Consider the following 11618-nt stretch of genomic DNA (forward strand, 5'->3'; position numbering starts at 1 on the left):
ACTTAAAATGCTCTTATTTTGATAGAATTAAAGGGATGGAGAACAGACAGGCCTGCTGCTCACAGGATGGCACATTTGAGCCTACCTGAGAGCTCGTTGACCAGCCCACGTGTTCGGAAGACACTGGTCTTCCCCCTTTTATAGGGCAGTTTGGATTGTTAGACCTGAGTCATTTTACAGGCAGTGGAATCACTGGCCACAGAAGATGCGTCATTGCTCACCAGCAAGTCCCATTGCAGGGCCCAGCTAGGCTGGCTACATTTCCTCGTCTAAAACCCTTTACAGGGCTGCCCTGGCGGGCTTCTCTGCAGCCAGTTTTCATTATGGTTTTAGTGTGATCCTTCAATGCCGACAGTACGCTGGGCACCAGCTGTTGTGACCAGCTTAGAAAGGATGCTGCTTCATTCCTGTCATTAGTCAGGAGCCAGGGTTTGTATTTGAAACCCTGGATTCCAGCTGCCCTGTGATCACTCCAGCTCCTGCTGAGGGGCGGGGCTGCAGGAGGGGAAATTGGGCTGGAGGTCAGGTTCTGGGTGCTCTGGTCCTCTTCCTCCTTCACCGGCCTGAGCCGGCGCAGTCCTGCCTCCTTTCCTGCCGCCCCTGCTCTGCTCCGCTCCACTCCCTGCCTCCCTGGAATCGGTTAGTGGCAGAAGGTGTTGTGCAAGCAGGCTGCCCGCCAGGCACTGGTCTCACCCCACCCCTACTCCATTCTCTCTCATCTCTAAGGGACGCCTCATCGACCAGCACTTCAAAGCATGGTCATGTTTTGCTGAACCAACCCATTTGTCACCCAGCCCCACGCGAGGTGTCTAGCTCATCTTTAACAGAACAGCATGCGTGTCCCCCATGGTGTGGACCTCAGAAGGCTTCGTGGACAGGTGGCCCCACTATCAGTGTGTCCTTGTAGCCACTGTGGGCTCCATCCAAGCTCCTGTAGCTCAAGTATCATTGGTCATGTTGAACATCCTTGCAGCACCGCACTCGTGCAGTCAGATAAGAACGATAACCCAAAAAGGTTGACAGAGACCTTTGTGTATGCTTGTCTTCTCAGCTGTGGCGTTCAATAGAAGGGAACTTCCTCTTATTTGTTGATTTTGCTCTTCCCTGAAATAGTTCATGATTCCAACTTTAGGAGATGATCCTGAATTCATGGTTTGGTTCATCCAGACCTCCATGATAGTGATTAAAACGGTGGTTTTGGACTTCCCTGGTGGTGTGTAGGATAGGAATCTATTTGCCAATGCAGGGGATGGGTGTGATCCCTGGTCTGGAAGACTCCACATGTGGGGAGCAGCTGCACCCACGTGCCACAGGTACCGAGTCCACACTCTAGAGCCTGCAGGCCACAACTTCTGAGCCCACGTGCCGCAAGTGCTGAAACTTGAGTGCCTAGAGCCTGTGATCTGCAACAAGAAGCCACCACAAAGAGCAGCCCCCACTTGCCACAAGTAGAGAAAGCCCAAGTGCGGCAACGAAGACTCAGCACAACCATAAACACATGGATTTTAAAAAATGATTTTATCCTTTCTAATATATAGGTCTACTAAGTGCAGGCAGGGAAGCCACCAGGGAAGCCCAATATATAGGTCTACTAAGTACTGATACTAAGACTGGTCAGATATATTCATTCTCTCTGAATTGTGTTATCCAATGGGTATAGAAAATAGGCTCTCCAGGGGGCTTAAGAATTGAAAGAAAGATTTTCACCTTTTATGATGAGGTGAGAGACCTCGTCATCCCTCTTTCTGAGATGTTGTCTTCAGCCTGGCAGAGTAGGAAGACCTCAGCTGCAAGACGTGGGGATCTCTGAATTCGTTCTCCTTCCATCACCCACTGGCTTTGTGACCTGGCCAAGTGACTGAACCTCTTCTAGGCTCTCCCCTATAAAGTCAGAATTAAGACTGCCCGACGGATTGATGGGTCAAGGAATGGCCAGCTCATCGTTCCGAGATTTCTACTGCTTTGTAGCTAATACCTTCTCTTATTTGGTCTGTCTTTGTTTCAAAAGCAGTTTTTGTTTCAGTGAAGCTTAAACACAGCTACGGTTGTCAACTGAGAGATTTTAATTGGCTTCATAGCTCTGCTGGTAAGAGAAAAATTGAAAGTAATAACTGAATTAAACATGATTTGCATATTTAGGAAGAGGAGAAATGTACTCATTAGAAGTGCAATTAAAATGAAATACATTTTCCCCTCTAAGTAGCTTATTTCTCTTCTGACGCATCTGCAGAAAAGAATTCTCTGGCTTGTTTATGAAGCTGCTTTACCTTTTCCTGAAAGTGTCACCAGGAATCATCTATGCCTTGGAGAATCTGTAGCTGGGGCTCAGATACACAGGGAGGTGTGATGTGTTGCTTCATCTTCTCTTCTGCAAGTATTAAGATCCTTAGTTCCTATACTCTCTTGAAACCCTCTTCCCTGCTTTACTCAATAGACACACACACACACACACACACACACACTCTCTCTCTCTCACTCTTGTGTGCGTTCACATCCTCCATCCACTGTGCCTCTCTGATATCTTCTCCTGGCCCCAGGGATGAGAAAACTCTGGGCTAAGAAAACTAGAAGGTAGTGGAAGGAACTTGAGGCAGAGCTGCAAAGGCCGGCACTTTGCTACTTGGTGTTATGTGGTGTCTCGTTCAGGCACTCAGTCCTGTCTGACTCTTTGCCACCCCATGGACTGCAGCGCACCAGGCTTCCCTGTCTTTCATCCTCATGGATTGTTACATTCATTGGAGTAGAGTGGGAAATTCCACTGCTCTGTATGCACATGGAGTCGGTGTCCTCAGCAAGCCCCAGTTCCTTAAAAAGAAAGCAAACTAGGATACGAGGGTTAGCAGATGCCCTGGGTGCACTGACTTAAACCGCCTGCCCTTCTAGGGTCATGGCACCTGTCTTCTTGCACCTGTGTAGACACCCAGTTGACTTGAAGGGTTGAATATTTGTTCATATTCAGAGTGACACCACAATTTAAGGACAGTGTTAGCCTTGTAAAAGTCAGATTTGTGAAAACTAAATGCCAGAGTTGAGGAGCATTTATTACAGTCATGTTGAAGCATCACACAGTGGCTATTCTTACACTGGGTTCAGGTTGAGAGCTCCCCCTGAAGAGAATCCTGGCTTAACCCTCACTCATCTCTGCCATTTCCTGCCTTTTTGTCTTTTCACTTCTTATTAGTCTGTTACCCTTACACTGATGGGGGAGGATGTTGTAAATCCCCGTGTTCCCATCAGTCAGCCCTTGGCCATCCTTGCCATTGTTTCTTCTGTGCTGTTCAGAGTTTTCATGTTCAGATCAGAAATGGGCTTCAATCCCAGAAAAAAACACCAACAGTTATTGTCTCCAGAGTAAGTGGTTTCTCATCTTAAATTTGCTTCGGCAATTATTAATAGCTTATAAAATAAAACAAACTCTGGGAAATCAGGTTGACTGATTACTGGTCAGCTCCTCTACTAAATGGTGACATGAGCCCCTTAACTCTGTCCTTGTCACTGAGCCCAGGGGTCTCTGAGCTGAGGGGATGAGATTGCCACAGTTTCCATCCTCGGCTGGGCCTCAGGTTCCCTCATTTATCAAATGAGAGATGTTAAACCAGATGCTGCTTATAGCTCCAAAACTCAACGGTTTGGAAACATGGCCTCTTACCATGTGAGCATGTAAATGAGCAGTTATTAAATTATCCAGGGCTCTGTGTAATTGTGCCATAACTTTATTTTGGCTAGAAGCTTATGAAGGCTTGGTTACTGCTATAGGCATCATTATAGAGTCATCGGATTTGTCATTGGCTGCTGTCCTAGAGTGAAACGGTGACTTCATTGGGAAAGAGAAATAACACGCTAGACATCCATCTTCACCTACTCCACACTTCCCTTTAGAGGAGAATTATGTTGAATGAGCCTATCTTCTGGAAACTTTGCCTCTGGCATGGAGATGGAAATTATTCCCCCCATATCTATTCTTAAGCATCATCCTAAGTGTAAGGCGCCACCGAAGCATTCAGAGGAAAAGGAAGCACCCGTACACACAGTGTGGCCACAGCTTGTCCGCAGCTGAGACGCAGCCAAGTGTGGTGTCAGCTGTCAGTAACAACGGGATAAGAGGCAGCACTGCCTGAGACCTGATGCTTTCAAACTGTGGTGCTGGAGAAGACTCTAGAGTCCCTTGGACAGCAAGGAGATCAAACCCAGTCAATCCTAAAGGAAATCAACCCTGAATATTCATTGGAAGGACTGATGCTGAAGCTCCAATACTTTGGCCACCTGATGCGAAGAGCCGACTCACTGGAAAAGAGCCTGATACTGGGAAAGATTGAGGGCAAGAGGAGAAGGGGACAACAGAGGATGAGACGGTTGGATGGCATCACCAACTCAATGAGTTTGGGCAAACTTTGGGAAATGGTGAGGGACATGGAGGCCTGGCATGCTGCCATCCATGGGGTCGCAAGGAGTTAGACGTGACTGAGCAACTGAGCAATAATTGCCTCAAGGGTCTCCTGCCCTTTGGGAGGGCTTTGGGGCCCCATCCTTTCTCTACTGTAGCCTTTAGAAATGGAGCTTGGCTGCTGACCATCCAGGCAGAGGTCCTATTTCTGGTTCCTCTTCAGGAAAGTGGCGGATGACTTGGTGATGGGAAAGGGGCTATTGTCTTGCTTTCAGGCATCAGTGAGTCCGTGAAGAATTTCAAGCAGGGAAGGAGTGTGGAAGTAGTAACATTTCTAGCCTGGAGCCCAGCTGGGCTGACTCTGAGTGCTGTGTATCCCCCCCACTTCTCAAAGGCTCATTGAATTCTCCAGTCTCCTTGGGCATCTCCTCCAGTCCCAGGGCCCCAGGGAGAACTGAGGACTTGGCACATGAACCCTGGATAACCCCCCAGATTCCATAACTGATGGTGCTGATGGGGGCATGCAGGGTTTTTAGATGCTCCAGCTTTTCCCCTTTCTTCTCTTCCTTGTCCCCCAATTCATCTTCTGTTCCAGTAAGGACTCCCAACAGAAACAAACCCATCTGATGTCGTTCTGAGCTTATGAGTCAGCTTGAAAACAAGTGACCATTTTTAACGTTTGGTGAAAACTGGGAACAAAAGTGGGCTTGTAGGGGCAGAGCGGGAGGAGGGGACTGAGGCATTCCCAGCATTCTGGCTCACAGTCTCGAACCTCATGGTTCCGTCTTTGTTTTCACAGCCCAGCCCGTCCTGTACTGGTGCGCCCGCAACATGTCTTTCTGGAGTAGCATTTCATTCAACCTGGCCGTCCTGATGAACCTGCTTGTGGCGTTTTTCTACCCTTTTAAAGGAGTCCGAGGAGGTACTGCTCATGTCTTTAATTTCAAGGAGACTTGTAGGAACAGCAGGATGGCTATGACTTGCGTCTAAAATGGGATTCCTGGTAGAACTGGTGCAATTGATGGGATCCTAGTTCCCCGTTTTCAGACACGATGAGAGTGTAACTTCTACCACAGGTTTTTATTTTTGGCTTGTTTTTTGTGTTTTAACTTTTGCAGTGTTGTGTTAGTTTCTGCCACAAGCTACGTAAATCAGCCATAATTAGACATATACCCTCTCCCTCTGGCACCTTCCTTCCCTCCGCATTGTCATCCCTTCAGGTCGTCACAGAGAACCAGACTGGCTCTGTGTGCCTCCCAGCAACTCAGCACCTATCCATCTTACACCTGATAGTCTATATAGGTTGATGCTGCTTTCTCCATTCATCCCACTGACTCCTTCCGCCACTGTGTCCACAATGCCCTTCTCTACATCTGCAACTCCATCCCTTCCCTGCAAGTAGGTTCATCAATAATACTGTTTTTCTAGATTCCCTACATATGCATTAGTACCCTGTATTTGTTTTTCTCTGACTTACTTCACTTTGTATAATAGGCTCTAGGTTCATCCACCTCACTAGAACTGACTCAGATTCGTTCTTTTGTATGGCTAAGTCCATTTTGTATATATACCACAACATCTGTATCCATTCATCTGTTGGTGAACATCTAGGATGCTTCCATGTCCTGGCTATTGTAAGTAGTGCTGCTGTGAACAGTGGGGTACATGTGTCTTTTTGAATTACGGCTTTCTCGGGGCATATGCCCAGTAGGGGTTGCTGGGTCATATGGTAGATGTATGTCTATTCTTAAGAAATCTCCATGCTGTTCTCCGTAAGGGCTATGTCAGTTTACATTGCCACCAACAGTGTAGGAGGGTTCCCTTTTCTCCACATCCTCTACAGTACTTACTATTTGTAGATTTTTTGGTGATGGCTATTCTGACTGATGTGTGAAGTGATACGCTGTGGGTTTATTTTTAAATCTAATTTGAAATCATATAAACTGTTTATCCATATTTATTTCTCTGGAAAGAAAGAGGAGAAACAATATATTGTATTAAAACAGTAAGAGATCATCCTAACCTCCTTGTTTTGTTATGTCAGGAAACTATGTATCAGGGAAGCTGAGAGATTTAGCCAGAGACACACAGCCCCTTAGCAGCTGAGCTAATCATAGAATGAATGTAGATAACTTTGATGCTCAGTCTAGTCGATTTTTTTCCTAGGCCATACTTGTGGAATTCATTTCAGACTAAAGAATTTGTAAAAAATAATCTCTGGAATTTAATTTTTTTTCTTTTTTTTCTGGCAAGAGGTAACAGGAGGCAGGGCATGAATGACTTTAGACAACACATCCTTGGCTTTTTAGTCAATTAAGAGCTGCATGCTGTTATTCACATAATGAGACATGCTGTCCATGGTCTTCATAGATTTCCTTCCCCCATCTCCTTCTGGTCATCTATGTACACATTCTACACATTTTATTGAGGAAAGGCAAACCACTCAGAGCATTTTTCTGTTTGGGGCTCCTCAGTTTGCTTAACGGCCTTCTGGAGACATTTACAACTGTGGAGTTCTGGGGGCTCCCCTTCTGTTAAACTTCCATGGCCCCGTTTTCTGACACCTGCGACAGCCTCCTGGGAGGCTGACTTTTCAGCTCAGTTTTTCGTCAGAGCTTTTTGGCAGATCACCTCTACTATGTATGTCGCAACTTGGCAGTAGCCACCTTCTGTAAAACAATGGGATGAAGAGCCCAAAAAGTAAGAGAATAAAAACCAAAAAAAAAAAAAAAACCAAACACAAACAGCCAGCACAGAGGTAAATCTGGAGCAGGCTCTGCTCTGGAGTTTAATAATGCAGATGTGTACACGACTGAAGTAAATTTAAGGTCCAACTTAAAAGTAACAGTGTGTTCTATGGTATATTTAACTTACTCATTTGAGGCTCTACTTTTTCAGTTGAGCCTGAAGCCATGTGGAAGGCTTCATTGGAGTGATGCTTTCCCCCCAAGGCAGTACTTAAACACAAGCCCAAGGGGTATTTTCCTTTAAAATGGATTATGTCAGGATTCATGGTTTCCCTGTCGGAAAAGTTGGGCAGGTCCACAGCGCTGCAGGGTGTTCTCCTGGGGGGTGTCTGCCTGTGTTGGGCTGCCAGTTAGCAGAGGTGAGAGTGTGAAGTCTTGAGCCAGGGGCTTAGGTGGAGGGGACGGAGCCCTCTTCTCACCTCCAGGGGCTATCACATCACAGCAGATTCTTCAACTAGTACTTTGGGTGTGTCTTCATTTCCCCCCTCCACTTCTTTAAAAAATATTTAAAACTGATTGTTATTCTGTACCTTGGCCATTTTCTTCACTGGTCACTTACGGCAGTTTTGAGGCCACTGTCTGGGGACAGTTCATTGATAGCTCCCTCCTCTTCAGTGATAAGCCTCATCCAGTGCAACAGCTAGAGACCTACAGAGTCTGGACGTGGTGTCCAGGCCTGGCCCTAACACCTACCTGCCACATGACTCTGGGCAGACCACTTCAGTTTGTCCTGCTTATCCTCCCTATTAAGCAGTGCTTAGGTTGAGCTGGTAGTTTTGACACCAAGGTATGGATTTGGAAATTCCCGTAGTGGTCAGGAGAAAATAGTTGCTGACCCAGTCAGGGTCTCTGGAGCACCCTGTTGCTTGCCCGTGCAAGTTCAAGACCTACTGGATGATTGTTAAAGGTCCTTCTGGCTTTACAATGTAGCACTCAAGGTGGCATTGACCCTGGATCTGTAGAAATCCAGGCTTCCTGTTTTGGCAGTGTGGGCTTTAGAACTTTGTGCCGGTGCACTCAACAGAAAATATAATTAGATGTCCTTGTTGGAGAGAAGGAGGTTGATCTGATGTCAGGAAGTCCTTTCCATTATATAGTGACAGAATTTCCCCTCAAACACATCAACTCACTCAGGGGGATTTTTGTTTTTTCTTTTAAACATATTCTGGGGACATCTTCTATACTCACTGTTGACCATCTTCAGGAAGAAGGTTGTTTCAGCCCTATCTAGAAACAAAATCTGATTGGTTACCTGAAAGTATTTTTTTAAGAGAAATGTTTGTTCTTGTTGAATCCTGAAACTAGGGTTTCCAAAATGTCCCTCCTGCAGGAGCTTACTGACCTTGCTAGGTATGCCATTGTGGCTCTCTGACTTAAAAGGCTTGTGGCTGCCGAGGACACTGTGGCCTTAAAAGCTCCTTTTCAAAAGTATTTTTCCCCCTTTGGTTGAGAACTGAGAGTCACACAGTCTTTAAAAAGCATGAAAATTTGGCAGCTTCAGAATTCTTACTGAATTTGGATGCATGCCGTGGTGATTAAAGCCCATAAAGTACTACTTTTTAAACTGTCTTACTGTTGAAATTTTCAAATCTGTACACAAGTGGAAAGAAGAATGTAATAAACTGCCACATACCCATCAGCCCATCTTTAACAACATTTTGCCTGTTTTGTTTCATTTATACTCCTCCTGTATTTTCTGCAAGATTTTAAAGAAGTCTAGACATGTTGTTTCACTGTGCATCTCTTAACTTCAGAGAATATTTTTAAATGTGTATAATCACCATAGCATTCTCATATCTAAAAAAAACTAACAATAAATCATGTGATAGCCTGTCCCTATTCACGTTTCTCCAGTTGTCTCAAAAAAAATCTTTCTGTAATTGTTTCTTTGGAATCTAACATTAATTTTTTTCTAATAATTTTTAAATTGGAGTATAACTGCTTTAAAATGTTGTGTTAATTTCTGCTGTACAACATCGTGAATCAGCCATATGTATACATAAACCCCCTTCCCCTTGAGCCTCTCTCCTACTTCCCCAATCCCATTACCCATGCCTAGGTCATCAGAGAGCACCAGGCTTAGCTCCCTGTGTTATACACCAGCTTCTCACTAGCTATTTATTTTACATATCTAGCATTAATTTTTAACTGCTTTTTTAGTGGGAAAACAGCAGATTTTTTATATTGTCTCTTTCAAAATTTGGGTACATGTGTTGTACTGGTCACATTTATTATACTGAGATGTTAAGAGGCAGTTTAAGATGATGATTAAGTGCTTAAGAAAATGAAAGGTAAGCCACAAGCTGGGTGAAAATACTTAAAAAACATGTCAGATAAAAGGCTTGTATCTAGCCTATAGAAAAACTCTTATAATCCAATAATAAAGAGACTACCCAATTAAAATAATGGGGAAAAGATTTGATCAGATATTTCACACAAAAAAAGGATATATGAATAGTCAATAAGAACATAAAAAGATATTCAACATCAGTAGTTATTAGAAAAATGCAAATGAAAACCACCTAGATATGTTGCGAGAAACCTACTAGATGCTAAAATTAGAATGACCGACAATACCAAGTATTGGTGACGATCTGGAACAGTGCAACTCCCAAATGTTAGTGATGAAAAGGGGAAATGGTAGCATCAGTTTGGAAAATAGTAAGTTTAGGTCTTCTGAAGTTAAATATATCCTTAGGGTTCTCAGATCTATTTCCATGTTTTTGTCCAAGAGAAATGAAAACATATCCTCACCCCAGAATTTGTACTTGAAGTTTCCCAGTAGCATCTTTCATCATAACTTCAATCTGGAAACAACCCCAGTATCCATTAACTGTTGAGCAGATAAATAAATGATGACACAGCCATGTTATGGACCACTACTCAGCAATAGAAAGAACAAGCTATTAATATACACAATAAGATGAATGAGCCTTAAAAATTTTGCTAAGTGAAAGAATTTTTTAAAACTGCCTACTAATATTATTTTTCCAGTTTTTATGAAATTCTGGAAAATGCAAAGCTACTGTGGTAGAAAGCAGATCAGGAGTTGGCTGGGAGTGGAGATGGGGCAAGGCATCAACTGCCAAGAGCACAAGGAAACCTCTTAGTGTGATACAATGTTTATGTCTCAATTGTGTTAGCAGTTACATGTGGTTAGATGACTGTATAAACTGCCCACAGGCATGCACTTAAAATGGATGGATTTTTTTTTTTTTTTTAAGGACCATCAACTCTGGTAGCATGTATATTCGTGGTAGATTCTGTTTCACCTTAGGTGAGGTACGTGACCCAAGACTCCATTTTCTCTGTGGTAAATTGGAGGTGATCATAGTACCCTCCAGAGAAGGAACTGGTGACCCACTCCAGTACTCTTGCCTGGAAAATCCCATGGATGGAGGAGCCTGGTAGGCTGCAGTCCATGGGGTAGTTAAGAGTTGGACACGACTGAGCGACTTAACTTTCACGCATTGGAGAAGGAAATGGCAACCCACTCCAGTATTCTTGCCTGAGAACCCCAGGGACGGGGGAGCCTGGTGAGCTGCCATCTATGGGGTCGCACAGAGTCGGACACGACTGATGCGACTTAGCAGCAGCAGCATAGTACCCTCATAGAGTGCCAAGAGGAGAAAATAAATGATCATCCAAATGAAGGGCTTGATACCATATCTAACAGTTGTTAAATGCACAGGAAGGGACGCACCTGACCCTAGGACCCGCTTCTTCCTGCATTTCTGAAAAGCTTCTGCCTTTGAGTGCCCATCCCTGATCAGATTCTCCTTCCGGAAGATATCAAAAGGGAAGAGGCAAGTGGCTGGGGTCGGGGGACAGTTCTCAGGGAGAAGGTGAGTCTTGGCAGGTGTGGACAAAAGGAACTAGGGCAACCCCCAGGCTGGTGGGAGAGCCTGGGACCTGCAGGGACGTCGCTTTTCCAGGCGGTGCTGCCATCCAGGCAGCTCTGGAGAAGTGAAACTCCTTTATATAAGCAGCCTTAATCATGTAGTGCTGCTTGTTTACATCTGAAGGAAACTCAAAATGTGACAGCATTTGAAATAGGGGTGTTTTTTTTTTAATGAGTGTTTTACAGAACCTTATTTTTAGCCCTGTTGGCTCATGTTATATAACCGAGCCGTCTCGTGGGACACTCTAAATAGAACTTGCAATAGCAAGAGATGACAGAAACTGGTATAAGCTCTTTGACTACAAGGATAATCTAATTGTAGGATGATGCTAATGATACGGAAGTTGCTTTCCTCCTTCCCTTGAAGAAATCTGATGCGGGCAGGGGACCTGCGATTTTCCTTTGCATACTTTTAATAGAAATTAGAAGTCTGTTCTCCCAGTTCGCCTCCCTGAAGAGTGAAGTGTGACACATGGATGAGTTTTGCTTATGGAACAAACCCATCTGATGGATGCCTGCTGGGTACTCAGTGCTTCCCTTGGGGAGGTTGGAGTCCAGTGGGGATGGGGCTTGGAAGAGGGGGCAC

General features: G+C 44.6%; 1 protein-coding gene across 1 annotated transcript in view; it reads left to right on the top strand.

Moving 5' to 3' along the window:
- Positions 1-11618, top strand: part of ITPR1 (inositol 1,4,5-trisphosphate receptor, type 1) — a 355741-nt gene that overhangs the window by 295563 nt on the left and 48560 nt on the right. The window contains exon 51 of the mRNA XM_010844129.1: positions 5184-5306. Coding sequence (XP_010842431.1) covers positions 5184-5306 — 123 coding nt within the window. The remainder of the gene's footprint in view (positions 1-5183; positions 5307-11618) is intronic.

The sequence above is a fragment of the Bison bison genome, unplaced genomic scaffold (assembly GCF_000754665.1).
Source record: "Bison bison bison isolate TAMUID 2011002044 unplaced genomic scaffold, Bison_UMD1.0 scf7180017864194, whole genome shotgun sequence".
Lineage (NCBI taxonomy): Eukaryota > Metazoa > Chordata > Mammalia > Artiodactyla > Bovidae > Bison > Bison bison.